This window comes from Suncus etruscus, chromosome 1, assembly GCF_024139225.1.
Source record: "Suncus etruscus isolate mSunEtr1 chromosome 1, mSunEtr1.pri.cur, whole genome shotgun sequence".
In the NCBI taxonomy this organism is placed as follows: Eukaryota; Metazoa; Chordata; class Mammalia; order Eulipotyphla; family Soricidae; genus Suncus; species Suncus etruscus.
This window is the reverse complement of record NC_064848.1, coordinates 187,290,886-187,312,546: the sequence shown is the minus strand read 5'-3', so window position 1 is coordinate 187,312,546 and position 21,661 is coordinate 187,290,886. Positions and strand designations below refer to the sequence as shown.

The 21,661-nt window shown below is 53.2% G+C and overlaps 1 protein-coding gene and 1 non-coding gene across 4 annotated transcripts in view; both read left to right on the top strand.

Annotated features, from left to right (window-relative positions):
* The window catches only part of MED24 (mediator complex subunit 24), a 36,218-nt gene extending 15,016 nt beyond the window's left edge, over positions 1 to 21,202 (top strand). For 2 of the 3 annotated variants that reach the window (XM_049779042.1, XM_049779041.1), the window contains exons 4-27: positions 4,446 to 4,484; positions 4,746 to 4,819; positions 5,141 to 5,373; positions 5,518 to 5,574; positions 7,080 to 7,191; positions 7,279 to 7,429; positions 7,619 to 7,732; positions 8,065 to 8,112; positions 8,434 to 8,516; positions 8,690 to 8,776; positions 9,094 to 9,205; positions 9,531 to 9,673; positions 11,112 to 11,149; positions 11,518 to 11,600; positions 12,060 to 12,238; positions 12,328 to 12,427; positions 14,322 to 14,497; positions 18,112 to 18,376; positions 18,847 to 19,028; positions 19,111 to 19,201; positions 19,360 to 19,459; positions 20,574 to 20,654; positions 20,829 to 20,977; positions 21,067 to 21,202. In XM_049779042.1, coding sequence (XP_049634999.1) covers positions 4,446 to 4,484; positions 4,746 to 4,819; positions 5,141 to 5,373; positions 5,518 to 5,574; positions 7,080 to 7,191; positions 7,279 to 7,429; positions 7,619 to 7,732; positions 8,065 to 8,112; positions 8,434 to 8,516; positions 8,690 to 8,776; positions 9,094 to 9,205; positions 9,531 to 9,673; positions 11,112 to 11,149; positions 11,518 to 11,600; positions 12,060 to 12,238; positions 12,328 to 12,427; positions 14,322 to 14,497; positions 18,112 to 18,376; positions 18,847 to 19,028; positions 19,111 to 19,201; positions 19,360 to 19,459; positions 20,574 to 20,654; positions 20,829 to 20,977; positions 21,067 to 21,183 — 2,814 coding nt within the window. In that variant the 3' untranslated portion in view covers positions 21,184 to 21,202. The remainder of the gene's footprint in view (positions 1 to 4,445; positions 4,485 to 4,745; positions 4,820 to 5,140; positions 5,374 to 5,517; positions 5,575 to 7,079; positions 7,192 to 7,278; positions 7,430 to 7,618; positions 7,733 to 8,064; positions 8,113 to 8,433; positions 8,517 to 8,689; positions 8,777 to 9,093; positions 9,206 to 9,530; positions 9,674 to 11,111; positions 11,150 to 11,517; positions 11,601 to 12,059; positions 12,239 to 12,327; positions 12,428 to 14,321; positions 14,498 to 18,111; positions 18,377 to 18,846; positions 19,029 to 19,110; positions 19,202 to 19,359; positions 19,460 to 20,573; positions 20,655 to 20,828; positions 20,978 to 21,066) is intronic. The other variant, XM_049779043.1, reaches the window with a different exon arrangement.
* LOC126033342 (small nucleolar RNA SNORD124) lies at positions 11,351 to 11,454 on the top strand. The gene has a single exon (XR_007504436.1). It is a non-coding gene; the product is annotated as a small nucleolar RNA SNORD124 (small nucleolar RNA).
* Positions 21,203 to 21,661: the final 459 nt, after the last annotated feature.

The following is a 21,661-nucleotide window of genomic DNA, read 5'->3' as shown; positions in this document are numbered from 1 at the left end:
TTTGGATTGTGTGGGGCCACACCCAGAAGTGAGGGAGGACCTCGCAGTATTAGGGATTGAACCTGGACTTCTTTCTGCATGCAGAGCAATTACTCCAGCTCATTGAACTGGTCCCTATTTTGGTATATTTTCCCACTGGATTTTGAATATGCTATTTAATGATTTTCTAGAAGCATAATTAAAATTTTTTAATCAGCCTGATTGTGTGTGTGTGTGTGTGTGTGTGTGTGTGTGTGTGTGTACTCTCGCTTTGGCCCACTGATAGATTATTTATTTTTTTGTTTTTGGGCTATACCCGGTAGCACTCTTTACTCCTGTCAGGCTTGGGGGACCATATGGGATGCTGGGAATTGAACCTGGGTCTGTTCTGGGTTGGCTGCATGCAAGGCAAACACCCTACCACTGTGCTATCACTCTGTCCCCAGATTATATTTTAAATGTTTAATATTTTTGAGGACCTTTCCCAGCAGTGCTTGGGGTGTCTAGTGATACCCACCATGGTGGTGTCAGCCCTGACGGGTGCTCAGGCCATCCATAGAGATGCTCCTAGCGCCTGGCATTGCATAGGAGGAGCTGGGGGTAAGGGATGTGGCAAGTGATAACAAGTAGTACTGGGGAGCAAATTCAGGACCTGCCCATATCTTTTGTCCTTGAGTTGTGTGGGTGGTGCTAGAAATTAAAACCAGAGCCTCACACATACAAAGCACGTACTATATCACTAGGCAAGAGGGATAGTATTGTAGGCAAGGCTCTTGCCTTAAGTCAATTTGGTGTTCCCCATGTATTCCCCTTAGTTTAGCTCAGAGTGATTCCTGAGTTCAGAGCCATGAGTAAGCCCTCAAAAAGTCTCAAAAACAAAATACAAAAAAATAAAGACAAACAAAATACAACAACCTGAAAGCAAAAACAAGTACCATTGAACTGCATCATGGGGACTGGATTTGTTGTTGTTTGTTTTTGGGCCACACCTGGTAATTATTCCTGGCTCTGTACTCAGGTATCACTCCTGGTGGGCTCCGGGAACCGTATGAGATGCTGGGGATTGAACCTGGGTCATCTGTGTGCAAGGCAAGATTCTTATATTGTCCTGACCTATGACCTGAAAATTTTTGTTTTTGTTTTTGTTTTTTTTTTTTGCTTTTTGGGCCACACCCGGTGATGCTCAGGGGTTTCTCCTGACTATGTATTCAGAAATTGCTCCTGACGTGGGGGAACATATGGGACGCCGGAGGATCAAACCACGGTCCGTCCTAGGTTAGTGTGTGCAAGGCAAACACCCTACCGCTTACGCCACTGCTCTAAGCCTGGAATTTTTAATTTCTATTTATTTGGGAGGGTCTTGGGTACCCCTGACAACACTCAGTTGTTATTTCTGGCACATTGCTTGGAGGGGGTCCCTTCTGGAGGTGCTCAGTACCTGAGGCTGCGTGTTGCTGGGGATCAAATCCATTCTCCTGCAGGCATAGCTCATATATTGACCCTTTGATTCAACTCCCTGGGCCCTCATGTGAATTTTTTGCCTCATCTGCAGTTCACAGATAATCTCTTACTTAGTCTAAGCATGTCCTCAGAAATACCACACTCCAAAAAGTTTTTTATGTGTGATTCATCTTAAATATCTTTTTCTTTTTTTTTTTTTTTTTTTTTTTTTTGGTTTTTGGGCCACATCCGGCGGTGCTCAGGGGTTACTCCTGGCTGTCTGCTCAGAAATAGCTCCTGGCAGGCACGGGGGACCATGTGGGACACCGGGATTTGAACCAACCACCTTAGGTCCTGGATTGGCTGCTTGCAAGGCAAACACCGCTGTGCTATCTCTCCGGGCCCTAAATATCTTTTTCTAATTGTGGCCCCATCTGATTTCCTTTCCTCTCTATGCCCCCTTCTATCCTATCAGTGAACCCTCTAGTCTCATGCCATGGCCTTAACCATTTATGCTATTTTTACCTGGGCTCCTTGAAAGGGGGGTGCTGGAGGCCTGATGGTCCTCAATTAAGAAATGCTGATGTATTTCTTAAATTCTTACCACATACAGACTCCATGTAAATAATATATATGTATATGTCTGTGTAAAACTCTACTTTTTTTTGTTTTATTTTGTTTTGTTTTCGGGTCACATCCAATGGCGCTCAGGGGTTATTCCTGACTCTGCACTTACTCAGAAATCACTCCTGTCAGGCTCAGGGACCATATGGGATGCCGGGGATCAAACCCAGGTTTGTCCTGGGTAGGCTTACATGCAAGGCAAATACCCTACCACTGTGCTATTTGCTTCAGCCCCTTAAAACTCTACCTTCTGAGCAACCTTTTTGAACAGTGGGTCAGTGAAACATTGTACAGCAGTAGAAATGGTCTTTGTCTAATCACACATATCTTTGCTATATCACCACAGCTGCAGTGGCCAGCCACATGTGGGATTTTGTTTTGCTTTTTGTTTTTTTGGGCCACACCTCCACACAGAAGTGCTCAGGGCTTACACCTGGTTTTGGTTCAGGGATCGCTCCTGGAGGGGCTCGGGGGAACCATAGGTGATGTCAGAGATTGAACCCATCTTGGTCACGTACAAGGGAAGCGCCTACCCACTGTACCTGTACTATCTCTCGGCCTGACCACTTGTGGTTTTGAGCCTTGAAAGGTGGCTAGAGTGATGAGGAACTGGATCTTTAGCTGCATCTAACCATCATGTAAATTTATTGACCACCTGTGACTAGCGGCTTCCCTTCTTATTCAAGACAGTCTTGGAGGCCACTATAAAGGGGAAGTGCAGATCAAAGGGTATGTTTTTACTTACTTTCTGAGTATTATGACAAGTTCATGATGATCATTGAAAAAAGTGTCCTCCTCTGATTTCAGGGGACCATAGGCATCCTGTGGGCTCTGAAAGGTATAAGGTAATTTCTTGGCATGCTGGAGTGATAGTACAGCACTTGCCTTGTACACTGCCAGTCTGGGTTCGAGTCTTGGTTCCCCATAACAGTCCCCTGAACATGCCTGATGTGAGCCCAGAGCCAGGGAAGGATAAGCCCTGAGCATCATCAGTGTGGCCCAGCTCTGTTATAGCCCACCCACCTCACCCTCCTCCAAAAACAAGACAAGAAAAGAAAAGAAATTCTTTGGAGCCTAGAGAAAGGATTTGAGCTTTGGCAGGAAGTTGGGTTGCTCAGGAGAACATGAGAGTATGTTCCAGGGAGGTACTGGGAGTGCAGGCAGTGGGGTTCAGGCCTGGTTCAGGGTCTTCCCTGTGAGCACATGTGCCAGCCTGTGCCCACCAGCAGCCCTGGAGCCTTGTGTGGTGGCATGTGAGCATGAGACCTGGCATCTTTGTATGGACCTAAGGTCATCTCAGGGGTCTGGGCACAGTGGGTGCAATGCTTCCTCCCTCCCTCCCTCTCCCCCCCTCACTTTCTCTCTTTTGGTATTGGGCTATACCCAGTGGAAACTGCTCCTTCTGGCTGTGCTTTGGGGTCTCCTCAGCAGTGCTCTTAGTTTTGTTTTGGGGTCATACCCAGCAGTACTTAGAGGTTGCTCCTGGCTCTGCATTCAGGAATCATTCTTGGTATGCTTGGGGACCAAATAGAATGCCAGGGATCGAACCTGTTTTGCCTGTACTCGAGGCAAATGCCATCCCCATTGTACTGTCTCTCTAACCCCCACCCCCAGCATGTTTGTTTATTTTTGGGCCACACCTGGTGACACTCAGGGTTACTCCTGGCTCTGCTCTCAGAACTTATTCCTAGCAAGCTTCAGTGACCATACGGGATGCTGGGGATCGAATTCAGGTTGACCACGTGCAAGGCAAATGCTCTACCTGCTGTTCTATTGCTCCAGCCTCTGTTGTTATGTTGTTGTTATACTCAACCCATGGAGTTCTCTCTGGCCCAATGCCTACCTTTTTTTTGGGGGGGGGGCACACCTGATGGTACTCAGGAGTTACTCCTGTCCCAGAATTCAGAAATTACTCCTGGTAGGCTTGGGGGACCATATGATATGAATTGAACCCAGGTTGGCTTCATGCAAGGCAAATGACCTATCTGCTGTGTTATCGGTCTGTCCCCTGCCTTTCTTTTTTGGGGGCGTGGGGAATTCTTTATTTTTGGATGAAGGCATCTCCCAAGCAGTGCTTGGAGGCCTGATAGTAGCTGCTGGCGAATCTCATATCTCAGCCATCTAGGTTTGTAGTTCAGTGCCAAGACCAGGGGATGCAGTCTGTGCTGGTGGCACCCAGAGGTGCCATAGATTACCAGAAGACTATGTGGGGATGAGGAGAGTCGGACCAGGGCAAGCTTCATCTGGGACATCCACTGTGCTTCCCTTCTCTCTCTCTGCTTCTCCTGGGTGGTTTAGGAAGGCTAAAGGGGCAGAACAAGCCTCACAAGGGCTGGGGCTTCTTCCTCACCACCGTGGGACTCTCTCTCATATCTGACTGTTCTTTCCTTCCTTCCCTGTAGATGGTGTCCTGTTCCTCAGTCCTCACAGCTATTAGCAAGGTAAGGACAGAGCCCTGCAGAATGGGGGAGGAGGGCGGCAAAGATCTGGCAGTGATGGATGGCACCTGCTCCACCCTCCTCACCCATATAGGACTGATGCCCATGTGCTTGGCTCAGGTTGCTGGTGCCAACCCTGCCTGGGCAGGAAGGGCAGGCAGTGAGGAACCCATCAGTGTCCCCTCCTGGATGGATGAGCTTGGAGAGCAGGGGAGGGGCAGGAATCTGTCCAGGCTAGGCCACATTTGCTCCTTCCTTCCTCAGTTTGATGACTTCTCTCGGGACCTGTGTGTCCAGGCTCTGCTGGACATCATGGACATGTTTTGTGACCGACTGAGGTAATGTAGGGTCGAGGGGGTCCCAACATCCCAGTGGATGTTTCGCCCAGCACACAGACTGACAAACCGACAGACCAGCTCTGGGGCTCTACCCTTCCTCCCTCCTTGCTCCCAGACACTCCCCTCTCAGCCCTTTCACCTCCTTCCCTTGGGGAAAGCAGCCTGCAAGTCTGGCCTGCTGGAAGCTGGCAGCAGCAGCACCCCTGTCATCCCTAGAACCCCACCCCAGTCCTCTGGGAAGTAGGTTTGGATGGCTCCGGTTTCAGCCTTAGGAGGGAGTGAGTGAGTGAGCTGGGCCCACCTCACCTCTTTCCCCTGCAGCTGTCATGGCAAAGCCGAGGAGTGTGTGGGGCTGTGCCGGGCCCTCCTCAGTGCCCTCCACTGGCTACTGCGCTGCACTGCAGCATCTGCAGAGCGGCTCCGGGAGGGCCTGGAAAGTGGCTCGCCTGCTGCAGCCGAGAAACAGCTCGCCATGTGCCTGCAGCGCCTGGAGAAGACCCTGAACAGCACCAAGAACCGTGCCCTGCTGCATATCGCCAAGCTGGAGGAGGCCTGTATGTGCCCTGGTTCTCCCGAGCCCCGCCTGCTGCTGCTCCCATGGCCTGTTCTTGACTTGCGAGGGGAGAGGCAGGGTGCCAGCCCACTTCTTTTCAGGAGGAGCCGAAATCATCCCCCTTCCTTTTTTTTCTCCCCATAAGCATTGCATACATCCCAGGGACTTGGGCTGGGTGGCGCCCGAGCCAATCAACCAACAGGTATTTACTGAGCATTATTGGGTGCCCAGCACTGTGCCCAGGTGCTGGGGTGGGGGCGGGGGGGCTGCCCGAGAAGCATGTGGCAGGGTGTCTGCCCCCCACCCAGGCAGACTTGCTACTGGGGAGCAGGACTGGTCAGTAACGCGCACACACGGAGGAGCCGACACTAGCACGCCAGCCACCCTGGTGGCTGTCTCCATGGTAACCCACTCCTGAGCACCAGGGACTTGGGCCGAGTGTCACCTGACTGTCCTTTTGAGTGGGGCAATGTCTGCTGTCAGCCTGTTGTACCTGAGTCCTCTGGGACTCAAATGCCAATGTTCAATATCAGAGACACCCTCCCTTGGCGCCCCCCCCCCCCCCCCCCCGTGCCACCCAGAGCTTAAAACCCTGTTAGGTTGCTTGGTGTGGGCATAGCTTTTCTGGACAAGGCTCCAGAGGCCCCCGTGTGGCCAGACTCACACTCGGGGCTCTTATTCTCCAGCACTGGGCCCTGGGGACCTGATTGGAGCACATGTTGCAGGCATAGGTATAAGTGTTGGTCCCCAGTAGTGTTCTGTTCCTATGAAAAGTACAGAGACCATCCCTGAGTAAAGATGAGCTTTATGGAGAATTTTTGCTTTTTTTTTTTTTTGTGGTTTTTGGGTCACACCCGGCAGTGCTCAGGGGTTATTCCTGGCTCCAGGCTCAGAAATTGCTCCTGGCAGGCACGGGGGACCATATGGGGCGCCGGGATTCAAACCGATGACCTACTGCATGAAAGGCAAATGCCTTACCTCCATGCTATCTCTCCGGCCCAATTTTTGCATATTTTGAGTGTAGGACCAGCGCTGATGGGCTGAAGAAGGGATGAACATTGGATTTGGTCTTGGTGGATCTCAGGTCTCCTCTTACCGTCCAATGGGCTGGGGGAGACCTTACACCAGCAGCAATGGAACCTGGGGATTGTGTCTGGGATCAGTGGCTTATAATTAAGCAGGACAGCATAGCCCAGGCGTGCAGGCATTTAGGAGAACTCAGCTGGTTGGACCAGTTAGGGAAGCTATTAAAGGTGCTGAGAAGAGAAGGATAGCGAGACTGAGAAGTGAGGGACTTAGGCTGGGCTCATGGCAGAGGGGAATAGCTCAAGCAGAGGCCCTGGCGCGCGCACAGGGAAAGCTATTGAAAGGCCCAGGTTACGCAAGCTGGATGTCTTCCCTGCTCATTGCCACGCTCCAGCTTCTTGAGGACCCCTGGCTGCTGCCAGTGGGTAAACCTCGACACTGGTGGCAGCTGTGAATGTCCCTCAGAAGCCAGACATCAGAGAGGAGTTTCTGAGGCCTCTTTCCCAGCATGCGTACCCCTTCTAGGAACAGTGCATGCTGCCCTCAGGTCCCTCTCATCAGACCTGACTTGCCTCCCTGCTTTGCTTTGTGGCCCGGGGCTGGCTGGCCATAGGGTCTGGGGCCAGCCTCTGCTCCTCCTCTGTCTCCCGTCATGTTTTGGGGTGTCCTTCTCTCTGTCAGCCTCCTGGACTGCCATTGAGCACTCGCTCCTGAAGCTCGGGGAGACCCTGGCCAGTCTCAGCAGCCCCCAGCTCCGGAGCCAGGCGGAGCAGTGTGGCACACTCATCAGGAGGTAGCGAGGGGCCAGGCCAGGGTGCAGGGGGGAGAGGTCCAGGGTGTGGGTCGGCTCCCACAGTTTCCATATGCCTCTGGCCTTCAGCATCCCCACCATGCTGTCGGTGCGCTCTGAGCCATTGCACAAGACCAGCTTCCCCACTGTCCATGCTGTTGTCCTGCTTGAGGGAACCATGAACCTGACCGGTGAGACACAGCCCCTGGTGGAGCAGCTGATGATGGTGAAGCGCATGCAGGTAGGGCCCAGGACGGATGTGCTAGGCTCCTAGGGGCCCGGGTATAGAATTCTTGCTTCCCTGTGGACACCAGCTCCATGTTGCAGCTACTTTGTCCCAGTGTCGGGGAAGTGGGGGTACTGAGCAGTGTCTGCCCAGCCTTAGCGGTCCCCAGGGGTCCTCATGCCTCTCCCTGGGGTCTTCCTGCAGCATATCCCCACCCCCCTCTTTGTCCTGGAGATTTGGAAAGCCTGCTTCGTAGGACTCATTGAGTCCCCAGAGGGCACGGAGGAACTCAAGTGGACGGCGTTCACCTTCCTCAAGGTATTGGCGTGGGAGGCCCTGTTTCTCCTGCCCACTGACTGGGCATGAGTGTCTCGATTCTCTGCTGCCTTGAGCTTGGAGGAGCTGGGCCCTGTTGTCAGCCAGGTTAGGACAGGACAGCTGAAGAATTGGGGAAGGGGGCTCTGACTGTGCTCACGGCATATCTGGTCCCGAGAGTTGAGTAGGGTCCCCCACCACGTTGTCTCTGGGCACAGGCAATGGGTCAGTCAGCTGCTGGGTGTGCCCTGAGCATTGTCTGGCTCCTGTCTGCCCAATGCAGGGGGCCCCCAAGATGAAACTCAACTTCTTGTCTCCCACGACCCCTTTTGTAGATCCCCCAGGTTTTGGTGAAGTTGAAGAAGTACTGTCATGGGGACAAGGTGAGTGGAGAGATTGGGAGCAGGACCCCTCGTCTTCGCCCTGGAGGAATGAGCTCTGGGGGTCCTGCACATCTGTGCGTCCAGGTGACATGTGCAGGGCCGGAAGTGCCCCACTTTTATCTGTGTGTCTAATCTTCTTCGGAGGGAGGCTGGGCTCACTAGGAGACCAGGGTATCTGCAACAGTCAGGGCTGAGTGGCCTCTGGCTTCTCTCCACCCAGTCACTGGAAATGAGGCTGGCGTGGGATCCTCTCACGCCTGTACCCCATATGGGCTGGCTCAGAGGGCTAGCAGCCAGCTGGTGGCCATCGGCTCTTTGCAGGACTTCACTGAGGACGTCAACTGTGCTTTTGAGTTCCTGCTGAAGCTCACCCCATTGTTGGACAAAGCTGACCATCGCTGCAAGTACGTTCCCACCCTGCCTGCTAGGTGTGGGTATCATCAGCTCATCCTAGGGTACAGTGTATGGATGCCTTTCCTGGTCAGGGTCGGGGCATCTACCCAAGAGGCTGAGGACTCTTGGGCTCTCAGCTGTCCCAGCGTTGTGCCCAATGTCCTCTTCCTTGCCCCCCTCACAGCTGTGACTGTACCAGCTTCCTGCTGCAGGAGTGTAGCAAGCAGGGATTGCTATCTGAGGCCAGTGTGGCCAACCTGGTGGCCAAGCGGTGAGTGCCTGTCCCTTTGCGCTGGGACCTCTTTGGGAGGAGTCCTGGGCTGCTTGGATATTCCTAAGCCATTGGGTGTCAGGAGTTGGGTTCTCTGGCTGGGTCTACCAGGAGCCAGAGATCCCAAGTCTATTGACAAGGCTGCTTGCTTCAAGGCCCCCGATGATCAGAGTAGAAGGCTGGTTTCCTTCTATCCCTAGAGGGCTGAGCACATGATCAGGCTGAAGTCACCCTGCAGTGCTGTGTGTGTTCCTTCTCAGGCCTCTACCCCTGGGGTGCCTTGGGGGGTGTTGGGAACTCGTCTCTCGCCCTCACAGCACAGCCGACCGGGAACAGGCACCTCACCTGAAATCCGGGGAAAATGCCAACATCCAGCCGAACCCAGGGCTGATCCTCCGGGCAGAGCCCACTGTCACCAACATCCTCAAGGTAAGGCCTGCTTGGCCCTGTGGCTGCTTCAGAAGGCAAAGGGGAGACAGAGGAGAAGCATTGGAAGTGAAGGCCCACAGAGTATCCAGGGGAGAGCACTCACTCACTCATACTTGGAGACGGGAAGGGGACTTCAGAGCAGCAAGGCACACCCCTCTCCAGCTTAGCTGAGAGCAGTGGTCCAGAATGCTAAGAGAACTTTTAGGAACTTCATCTAGATCAGCCAGAAAGATGCGCATGGAAGTTCAGGCCTGGTGTCCTGTTCAGGGGTGATGGGCAGAGGCATTGGTGTTTATCGGGGCCTGATTTCCTGTCCTGTCCCCAGACAATGGACGCAGACCACTCCAAGTCCCCAGAAGGGCTGCTTGGTGTCCTGGGTCACATGCTGTCTGGGAAGAGTCTGGATTTGCTGCTGGCTGCTGCTGCTGCCACTGGGAAGCTCAAGTCTTTCGCTCGGAAATTCATTAAGTAAGCAAGGCCCTGCCTGGCCACCCATACAGTCCCCTGAACACCTCCTGAATGACCCCTGATTACAAAGCCAGGAGTAACCCCTAAGCACTGCTGGGTTGGCTCCAAAATAAAATAAAACGGGCCAGAGCGGTGGTGCAAGCGGTAGGGTGTCTGCCTTGAATTCGCTAGCCCAGGACGGACCACAGTTCGATCCCCCAGCATCCCATATCGTCCCCCAAGCCAGGAGCGATTTCTGAACACATAGCCAGGAGTAACCCCTAGCATCACCAAGTGTGGCCCCAAAACAAAAAACATAAAAAATAAAATAAAGCAACAAGAAAAAGTAAGCTCAAGTAAGCTCAAGAAAAATGGAGTGGGGTGCTAGACTCAGGTCTCCTGGAGAGGCTGGGCAGAGCAGAGCAGCTAGCCAGGAGCCTAGGAGGGAGGAACCAACCCTCTAGACTGGCGGGAACCCAGGTCCTACGCTGGCACAGTATGTGCCTGTCACTGACACACTGAGCCCAGCCAGGCCCCACACTGGCATACGTATTCTCTGCCCTGGGAGTGTATTTGGGGCCTTCCAAGTAATGCTTGAACGCAGAGCCACTCCTAATGATTCTCAGCCAACCAGGACAGGCCTGAAGGTGCAGTGTTATTGAGGCATGGTGCCAGGGACCATATAGGGTTGGTATGGAACCAGGTCCTAGCCCTTAGTCCTTGAAGTGCTTAGTCACCTGAGGTGAGTGGAGGGACTTGAGGAGTGACAAGGCAGTCAACAGTGGGTGAAAAGACCCCACTTGGGCACCCATTTACTGGACTGTCAGGCGATGCAAGTTTTTTATTTTTCCCACCCCAGCCAATGCAAATTTTTGATTTATTTGGAATTTGATATGTAGAACATTGTTCCATTGAATAAGACATTTGCTAGGCCTTTAAGATCTCTTAGAAATAGAATTGGGGGGGGGAGAGAAGGACCAAAGAAATACAGTGAGTAGAGGCTGGAGAGATAGCATAGCGGTAGGACTTTTGCTTTGCACGCAGCCGACCAGGATGGATGGTGTTTCGAATCCCGGCATCCCATATGGTCCCCCGAACCTGCCAGGAGCAATTTCTGAGCATAGAGCCAGGAGTAACCCCTGAGTGCTGATGGGTGTGACCCAAAAAACAAAAAAGGAAAGAAAGAAAGATAGTGAGTAGGAGGGGGCTTGCCTTGCGTGTAGCTGACTCAGGTTTGAATCCTGCATCTCATGTGGTCCCCCAGACACCAACCAAGATTGATCCCTGAGTGCAGAGCCAGGAGTAACTCCTGAGTACAGCCGGGCATGGCCCAAAAACAGAACCAAGACTGTAGCATTGGTGGGCACTGTCGGTAGAGTCAGTGGCTTTGGTTCTGGTGATGGCTCTAGGTGCCCTCCTGCCCACCTGTCAGCCGGCTCTGTCTCCTTTCTTCTCCCAGTCTGAATGAATTCACGACACACGGCAGCGAAGAAGGTGGTAAGACAGCTCAGTGGGGCCTGGATGGGTCATAATGAGGGACTGTGGAGGGGAGGGTCCTGTGCCAGGGAGGCTGGTTCTCCTCTGAACATGGATTGAGGCTTTTGAGTAGCCTTGAGATGGGGGGGGGGGGGGGGGGCGTGTGTGTCTGTGGCGATTGTCCTCACCTTTCCCATGAGGCTGAGTACTGACTGGGATTGAAGGCTCCAAGGAAGGGATGATGCTCCACTGAACACCCAAGAAAAGGATTCTGAGCCTCAGTGCTCTGAAGGAGCCATGTGGTCTCTGACCTTCCTGGAGGCTAATCCTGAGGCCTTCCTGGAAGAAGGCCTTGGGCCTGCCCCAGAGTTCACTCTCCCTCTTCACAGTCAAAGCAGCCTCGGTGCGTGCCCTGCTCTTCGACATCTCCTTCCTCATGCTGTGCCACGTGGCCCAGACCTATGGCTCAGAGGTGAGTGAGAGAAGAGGGGGCGAGATGCAGGCTAAAGGGAAAAAAAATCTCATGTCTGGGGCCAGGGAGATAGTACAACAAACTGGGGCTTACCTTGTGCGTGACCAGTCTGGGTTCTATCCTTGGCACCACAGATGGCCCCTCAGGAGTAAGCTCTGAACAGTTCCATGTGTGGCTCCCCCACAAAACAAAAAACAATCCCTAATGTCTGATATCACCCCTACTATTCCTCACTGCCCAACTTTATTGACCCTGTCACCCTCTGTACTGGCCACTAGGTGGCGACAGAGCCCCACCTTGCTCCTGTAGACTGATCAGGGTCCTGGGACCTCAGGCCCTGCAGGGGGAGACTAAGGTGCTAGACACCTTACACTCACACCCACACCCCACCCCCTCCCTCCCCCCAACCCCCCCCACCCCCACACACACCTGAACGCTGCCTCTCTCCTGCTTTCCCAGGTGATTCTCTCCGAGTCCAGCATGGGAGCCGAAGTGCCCTTCTTCGAGACCTGGATGCAGACATGCATGCCCGAAGAAGGCAAAATCCTGAACCCCGACCACCCCTGCTTCCGGCCTGACTCCACCAAAGTGGAGTCCCTGGTAGCCCTGCTCAACAACTCCTCAGAGATGAAGCTAGTGTCAGTGGGGGGAACCCCAGCGCCCAGGGTGGGGGGACCCTACCCATCCTGTCATCATGACTTTTCTTCCACTCCCCACCCTGCTGCAGGCAAATGAAATGGCATGAAGCCTGTCTCAGCATCTCCGCAGCCATCTTGGAGATCCTCAATGCTTGGGAGAATGGGGTGCTGGCCTTTGAGTCCATCCAGGTATCACCTTTCTACCTGAGCCTCAGCCTGGCTTTTGTCACCTTGTCTTTTTTTTTTGGGGGGGGGGGCACACCTAGCGACACTCGAGTTACTCCTTGTTCTGCACTCAGAAATCACTCCTGGCCACACTTGGGGGGCTATGTGGGATGCTAGGGGATCGAACCTGGGTCCGTCCCAGATCAGCCACGTGCAAGGTAAAATGCCCTACCTGCTGTGCTATCATTTCAGCCCCTTATTTTTTGTTTTCGAGTGTGTATTTTTGAGTGGCACCCAGAGATGTTCAAGGGTTATTCCTAGTTCAGAAATTATTTTTGGCAGTGCTGGGACCATATGAGATGCTGGGGATCAAATCCAGGTTAGCCACATGCAAGGCAAGTGCACTACATACTGTGCTATCACTATGGACCAACCTTGTCTTTTTTAATTTTCTTTCTAATTTTTATCATAAAACAGTGATCTATCAAGTTGTTCATAATAGTCATTTCAGACACTAAATGTTCCAACACCAATGCTACCATCAGCGTGACCTTCCCTTTACCAGTAACCCAGTCATCCACCCACCACCATAGCCTGTCTACATGCAAACAGAAACAAATTTACTTCATATTGTTTGTTTCGATATAAAGGCAACTAGAATTATGAAATTCTAGGTCAACACGGGTCAGTTTGAAACGATTGTTGATTGTTACATCTCCATGGTGTTCCTAAGGTCAATGTCTAAGGATTTTCTACTGAGCTGTGGTTGGTGCTGGTTGATCCCTCTGTGTTTAGACTCAGTGAGACAGATAAATTATTATGTAACTTTTCCATCAGTTTTCCTGGGTTACAATTGGACCTACACTACAAGATATTGAGGTGTTGCCCTTTTGTGACCATGAGGTCCAGGATTTATTGATCAAAAACAAGTTTGTTTGTGTCCCATCTGGGGTGTCAAAAGAAACAAACAAAAAAAACAAAACAAAACCAAGTTTGGTGGCTTTTCAGTTTGATATGGTTAAATCACAGAGCTGGGCCCTTTCTGACAGAGGGTGTTGGGGTGGCATTCAGCTGCTGTACTTCATGCAGAAAGGAGAATCTGGGGGCCGAAGAGATAGCATGAAGGTAAGGTCCTTGCCTTGCATGCAGAAGGTCGGTGGTTCGATTCCCAGCATCCCATATTGTACCCTGAGCGCTGCTGGGTATGATTCAAAAACCAGGGGAAAAAAAAAAAAAAAAGAAAGGAGAATCTGTCCTCCCTCTTTCTGAGAGTACCACAGATTTATCAGCCTGGATCGGACCACCTGGGAGGTATTGGCAGCCATTATTTTCTTCTCCAATCTTGTTAGTCTTCTTTTTAAATAAGATACCCAAGGGATGAGACCAGAGGGTAGCATAGCAGCTAGTGTGCTTGCCTTGCACACAGCCAACCTGGGTTTGATCCCCGGCATCCCATATGGTCCCCTGCGCCTAACTGGTATAATTTCTGAGTGCAGAGCAAGGAGTAACACCTTTGAAGTACTGCTGGGTGTGGCCCAAAAGCTAAAAAAGAAAAAAAGAAAGAAACCCAGGGGGCTGGAGAGATAGTGCAGAACTAAGGTATTTGGCCTGCATGTGGGCCTATCTCTTCAGTTCCTAACACCACATGTCCCCGAGCCCCATCAGGAGCAACTCCTGAGCACAGAGATAGGATTAAACCCTGATCATCGCTAGCTGTGAACTCAAAGCCCCCTACTCTATCTCACCCAAAGGAAAACACAAAAACAGGATAGACCTTTTTGTGATGGATCCAGGCATCCACCTGGGGAAAGTAACTGGTGGAAATAGGAACTGGGTGTGGGCCTGGATTCCACCTGCTATGCTAATCTGTCCCCAGAATCTGGGCACGTGGCCCCAGTCGCTCTTTCCCTGTCCCTAGAAAATCACCGATAACATCAAGGGCAAGGTGTGCAGCCTGGCTGTGTGTGCCGTGGCGTGGCTGGTGGCCCACGTGCGGATGCTGGGGCTGGACGAGCGCGAGAAGTCTCTGCAGATGATCCGCCAGCTGGCAGGCCCGCTGTATAGCGAGAACACGCTGCAGTTCTACCAAGAGAGGTCAGTGCCCTCCAGGCTCCCCGCTGCCTGCTCTTCTGCATGCCCAGCTCCAAGCTCACTGGCACTCTTCCCCTCCTGCCGCCTTCTCTCCCTCCTCTTCATCTTTCCTCTTCCTCTTCCTCTTGATGATGCTGATTCGGCAGCAGCCAGTGTGCCTGGAGTGAGGGGACGATGTAGGCTCGGCCCAGGTCCTTGCTGACTCGTGAAGGGCACATTCACCTAGCCAAGGTGGCCAGGAACCAAGTCCTGGTGATGCTGCTTTTACAGGCCTGGCTCCCAGCCCTGCCACTTTGCCGTCTAAATGCAGATATTTGTGTGCCTCAACTTCTCAAGACGTGGGCAGGCACTAGCACATAGTTAAGAGTAACCCAAGGACCAGAGCAATAATATTGTGTGGTGGGTGTTTTTGCCTTGCACGCAGCTGACCTTGGTTTGATCCCCGGCCATCTCATATGATCCCTGAGCACTGTCAGGAGTGATACTTGAGTGACCAGGTGTGGACAAAACAAAAAGGTGATTCCCCATATGGGCTGTGTATACAGTTTATGGTGATGGAGCTGAACTTTGCATGTGGGAGCTCCAGGTATAACCCCCAACACTGCATGGTCCCTTGAATATTGCCCTATTTAGAAATAAAAGGGGGAGTTTCAAGGAGGTAGTACAAGTTGGATCTTTGCCTGGCATGTGGTCAACCTGAGTTTGATTCCTGGCTCCCTATATCACCATCAGGAGTGATCTTTCAGTGCAAAGTCCTCAGTACAACTAGGTGTGGCCACCCTGAAAAATAAAATGGGTTACTGAGAGATAGTACATATATTAAGGTACATTCCTTCATAACCCTGGTTGGATCCCTGACACATCTGGCTTATTTCTGGGATTCTGGAGGCCCCTGAGCACTGCAATTATGGTCTGGTTAATTATGGACCCACAGGGCCTGAAAAGTATCATGTCCTCAGGCCCTTGACAGCCAGCCAAGACTCACTGAGAGGGGTCAGAGAGATAGCACAGTGGTAGGCCATTTGCCTTGCATGTGGCCTGCCCACCCAGGATGGACCCGGATTTGACTCCTGGCATCCCATATGGTCCCTGAGCTTGCCAGGAGTGATTTCTGAGTGCAGAGCCAGAAGTAACCCCTGAGCGCCACTGGGTGTGGCCCCAAAACAAACAAAAAGTTTCAAAACAGGCTGGAGAGAGAGCATGGAGGTAAAGCGTTTGCCTTGCATGCAGAAGGATGGTGGTTCTTTTTTTTTTTTTTTTTGTGGTTTTTGGGTCACACCCGGCAGTGCTCAGGGGTTATTCCTGGCTCCAGGCTCAGAAATTGCTCCTGGCAGGCACAGGGGACCATATGAGGCGCCAGGATTCGAACCAATGACCTCCTGTATGAAAGGCAAACACCTTACCTCCATGCTATTTCTCCGGCCCCAGGACGCTGGTTCTAATCTCGGCATTCCATATGGTCCCCCGAGCCTGCCTGGAGCGATTTCTGAACATAGAGCCAGGAGTAACCCCTGAATCCAAAATCCAAAACAAAAAAAAAAAAACAACAAAAACAAAAACAAAAAGTTTCAAAACAGCTAGGGTTGCCTTGATGGCGAACCTATGGCACGAGTGCCAGCAGTGGCACATGAAGGCCTTGCAGCTGGCATGCAGGAAGGGGTCCGCAATTAAGATATGCGGCACGGCGGGAGGCGAGTACTGTGACCCCAAAAAAAAAAGGTTAGCCATCACTATTTTAGAGACATAGTAGAGCAGGTAAGGTACTTGCCTTGCATTCATCCAGGTTTGATCCTTGTCCTTTAAGTGTCCCCGAAGACACTCTAGGAATGATCCCTGAGCCAAGAGCCACGATTAAACTCTGAGCTCAGCCAGGTGTGACTTCAAAACAAAAAGTGCCTAAGTGCATTCTTTTTGCATATAGGCCTGGATAGACTCAATCCCTGAACCTGGTCCTCTGAGCACTGTTGATAGAGACCCAAGCACTGAATTAGTAGTAGCCCCCAGTACTTCTGGATCTGGTCTCTATATCAGAATTTAAATAACGGCCAGAGAGATAGCAAGCGGTAGGGCATTTGCCTTGCAAGCAGCCAATCCAGTATGGATGGTGGTTTGAATCCCGGCATCCCCATGGAGCAGGTTTTGAGCTCAGAACCAGGAGTAACTCTGAGTGTCGCCATGTGTGACTCAAAAACAAAACAAAGAGAGAGAGAAAGAAAGAAATTAAATAAAAGGAAAAGAAAGTGGGGCCGGAGTGATAACACAGCAGTAGGACCTTTGCCTTGCATGCAGCTGACCCTGGACACACCTGGGTTCAATCTCTGGCATTCCAGCTCGTCTCCTAACCCTGCCAGGAGTGACCCCAGAATGTTGCCAGGTGTGGCCCTAAAACAAAAAGAAAAATTTGAAAAAGATAGCAAAGTGTTGGGATAGCTCCACAGCAGAATACTTTTTTTCTGTGTGAGTGAGGCCCTGAGTTAGATCCCTGGCACTGACCTACAGAAAATCAGAAAGCAAAGGGTTGTCACCAAAGAGATAGTACAGAGTTAGGCTAAGGTGTTTGTCTTGTACACAGCCAACCTGAGTTTGGTTTCTGGCACTGCATATGATCCCCTGAGCACCGCCAGGAGTAACCACTGAACATTGCGGGTGTGGCCCAACCACTCTCCAAACCCAAACCAAACAGAGAGATGGGCCAGACTGATGGGGCTGAAAAGGCTGGGGCACCAGTGCTGCCCGCAGAAGTCACGGTCTGATTCTGTCTAGACACGGTGCCCTGAGCACCGTTGGGAGTGACTCCAAAACCAAAATGAGGACTCAGAGGACCCAGGAGGCCACCGTGAAGGGAGGTCTGTGGAGGGGAAGTAGGAAATCAGGCCCGATCCAGCTGGCGGAGGGTCTGTAAAGTCCTGCCTGCCTCCCTGACTGCTGAGCTCACTCACACTTTGCTCACACTTTCTTCCCTCATCCTTCCTCATAGCCGTGGTCTGTTCTGCTTGGCGGGGGATGGGGGCTCCCCCGACTCTTCTCTGGGGAAATCTGGGAACTCTGTGTGCCCTGCAGGAGGCATCCCCACTTCCCCAGCACCACTCAGCCATCTGTCACTCCACCCTGCACGTCAGCGTTCCTCCCGCAGGAGAGAATTCCTGGAGATAAAGTTACTTTTACCCAGCTCCAGGGCCGGGAAGAGCCCCGTGGGGCAGCCCTGGGCCCCTGTCCCGGAAGTAGCTGTTGGTTTTGGGAGGAAGCCAAGGCTGGGTGGGGACCCCCAGCACTCAGGGAAGTGATTGTAGCTATGTCAGAGGGTTGGCAGGGCTGGCCTGGGAGTGGAGAAAATTGGACATAGAAAGAGAGCAAGAGAGAGAGAGAGAGAGAGAGTGAGAAAAGAGAGGGAGAGAGGGAAAGAGAAGTGGGAGAGAGCAAGGCAGTGAGAATGCACAACCATTTTGCTGGAACAACCTTGTAGAGACTCCACCTCAACCCCCTGGCCAGGAGCAGTTTCTGCAAGGTCAGTTCTGAAGTGAAGCTTACCCCTTCGCGTGTCTCTTTCCCACGCAGAGTATGGGGGTCCCTCCTCACCCCACCCCACCCCCTGCCCGGTGTGTGCATGTTTCTCGCAGGGTGGTGATTATGAGCTCCATCCTGGAGCACATGTGTGCAGATGTGCTGCAGCAGACGGCCACACAGATCAAGTTCCTGTCTCCGGGCATGGACAGCATGCCCTACTGGAACCTGCTGCCTCCGCGCCGGCCCATCCGCGAGGTGCTGAGCAGCGTGTTTGCCCGAGTGTTGGAGAAGGGCTGGGTGGACAGCCGCGCCATCCACGTCTTCGATGCCCTGCTGCACATGGGCGGTGCCTACTGGTTCTGTAACAACCTTGTTAAGGTACTGGGGGGCACAGACCCTCATCAGGGTGCCCTTAGCCTCTGCCTGCTCCTCCGGGCCACTCCCAGAAGCCCTAGCTTGAAGATGAGGGAGCCAAAACAATAGTATGGTGGGAGGCCGGTTGCCTTGCACATGGCCTTCCTGGGTTTGATCTCCAATATCCCAAATGGGTCCCTGAGTACTGCCAGAAGGAACCTCTGTGGCCCCAAAACAAGACAAAACAGGGTTGGGGTGATAGTACAGCTTTCATGCAGCTGATCTAGGTTCAATCCCCAGTATCCTGTATGATGGTTCCCCCAAGCCTGCAGTAATTGCTCAGTGCACAGCCAGGAGTAACCCTGAGTGCCTTTAGGTGTGGCCCCATAATAAAAACAAGAGAAAACAGATAAAACAAGTCAACAGGTCAGAGGCATGAGACAGACAGGTAGAGAGGAGCCCTTACCTGGGCCTTTTGTCCCTACGTCTCCCAGGAGCTGCTGAAGGAGACCCGCAAGGAGCATGCGCTGCGGGCGGTGGAGCTGCTCTTCTCCATCTTCTGCCTGGACATGCCGCAGGTCACCCTGGTCCTACTGGGCCACATCCTCCCTGGCCTGCTCACTGACTCGTCCAAGTGGAACAGCCTCATGGACCCCCCTGGCACTGCCCTGGCCAAGTAGGCTCATCCCTGGGGGGCTGGGTGTGAGTGGCAACCCTGTCCGATACTCTTAGTCACCCCTCTGCTGGCCCCATTGCAGGCTCGCTGTCTGGTGCGCCTTGAGCTCCTACTCCTCCCACAAGGGACAGGCGTCCTCCCGCCAGAAGAAGCGGCACCGTGAGGACATTGAGGTCAGGACCCGGGTCCCCCACCTGCTCTGGGGGCAGAGGCATTTCCGGGAGGGCTGGCACTGAGGGAGCAGGCACCATAGGAGGTGCCTGGGGACCAGGCGGGGTCAGGACCCGGAGGGCCATGGGGTACCGATAGCTATGGCTGGGCCCACCTGCAGGACTACACCAGCCTCTTCCCAGTGGACGACGTGCAGCCGTCCAAGCTGATGCGCCTGCTGAGCTCCAACGATGAGGACCCCAACCTCCTGTCCAGCCCCAGTGAGTGGGCTGTGGGTCTCCCCCAAGGGACAGAACTTCTCTCTAGACCCCCAGGTTTAGTCATCCACAGCTTCGGTGGGCATGAATCATAGCTCTGACTGGTGCCCCTAGGCTCAGTTGGGAGCAGCATGGGCTGGCACTTGGGCTCCCCACCTTCCACTTCCTCAGTGCCACTTTCTTTTTTTTTTTTGTGTGTGTGTGTGGTTTTTGGGTCACACCCGGCAGTGCTCAGAGATTATTCCTGGCTCCAGGCTCAGAAATTGTTCCTGGCAGGCACGGGGGACCATATGGGACGCCGGGATTCGAACCGATGACCTCCTGCATGAAAGGCAAACGCCTTACTTCCATGCTATCTCTCCGGCCCCCAGTCAGTGCCACTTTCTTCCTGTCACTTTCCTCCTTCCCCACTTCCTGCCCTCACTTGGCCAAGCTTCCCTGGGGGCATCTCATTTCCCACATGCAGAGTTCTCCTGAGTCTGGAAGTTTCTCTGAGGCCATTCGTGGTCTCAGGAGAGCCGTACACTGGATGTGCTTGAGCAGCGTGAAGCTCTGCCACCTACAGATGCTGTGGCCTCAGCCCTGCCTGAGCCAGGCATACCTTAGGGTCTTCCTCTCTGAACTCAGAATGTCAGAGAGATGGTTCAGGGACTGAGCATGTGCTGTGCACTTGGAGCTCTTGGTTCACACTTCCTGGTACTGCAGAGGCTCCAGGACCAGGAGCAGCTTCCAAGAGTGAACTGATCATAGCCAGAGAGTGCTGGGGGGAGGGGGGACAGAAGCCAAAATAAGTGACTGATAAATGCAGATAATAGGGGGCCAGAGAGTGCTTAATAAGCTGAGGGCAGGCTTTGCATGAAGAAGGCCAAGTTTTGACCACATGGTCCCCAAGTACCGCTGGGTGTGATCCTCCCCCTGTAGATAGCTGAATCTCAAAAAAATAACCAGCAACAAATAAATGGAGATGTTAGGATGACCCAGTGGCTGAATGACTCAGCTGGCTCCTGGGGTGCACTCTGGGACCGATTCCCTCCCACATCCTTGGAAGTGCGGCCAGGGCAATGGCTGGGGTCACCCTGCACTATGCTCAATATAATTGCCTCCTGTTGGCCCCCAGCCGAGCGGCCCATGAACAGCTCCTTGTCAGCCTCCCAGCTCCACACGGTCAACATGAGAGACCCGCTGAACCGAGTCCTGGGTGAGCCTCTGCCTGTGTTCCCCAACAGGGGGATGGGTCTTCTGGGTGGCCTCCCTGCTCTTCATTGAACCCCCTTCTCTGTCTCCTGGCTTATGCATCAGTGCTCCTGGCCCCTCTTTCTGGGGGCTCTCAGCACCCCACTGTGCCACTCCCGCTTCTCTCCCTCACCCACAGCCAACCTGTTCCTCCTGCTCTCGTCCATCCTGGGTGCGCGCACAGCCGGCCCGCACACGCAGTTTGCACGCTGGTTCCTGGAGGAGTGTGTGGAGTGCCTGGAGCAGGGCGGCCGTGGCAGCATCCTGCAGTTCATGCCCTTCACCACGGTGAGCCCCACGGGACCAGGAGGGATGGACAGCCTCCTTCCCCGCCCTCTGAGCGCTCGGTCACCTGCTGGTGTGTCTGTCTACCACAGGTGTCAGAGCTGGTGAAGGTGTCGGCCATGTCCAGCCCCAAGGTGGTCCTGGCCATCACGGACCTCAGCCTGCCCTTGGGCCGCCAGGTGGCTGCCAAGGCCATTGCCGCACTCTGAGGGACAGGAGGGGCCCTGGGAATCTAGCCTGAGGGGTCCCTCAGTCGGCCCTTTGCACTCCAGAAATTGTTCGATGGGGACTGGAGCAATAGGGTGCGGCAGCTAGGGTGCTTGCCGTGCACGCTGCTGACCTAGGTTCAATCCCGACATTCCATATGTTCCCCTGAGTACTGTCAGGAATGATCCGTGAGTGGAGAGCCAGGAGAAAGCCCTGAACACCACCAGGTATGACCCAAAGACAAAAGCTCAGAGTCGCCTGTCAGAAGGGTGTCAGCTTCCAGATCCTTGGCCCACTCCTGACTCAGCACATCACCCCTCCCCCTTTCTTTTATGATTTCCTTGAGGTGTGAGCAGCCCCTCCTAAGGGCTGGGCACCTGAGGGCTGGACATGATTTTCTATTTTTGTACCGCAGGAGGTAAGCTCCGTCAGCACAGTTGTATAAATAAAGATCTTTGTGGGTCCGGGTCTGTCTCTGTC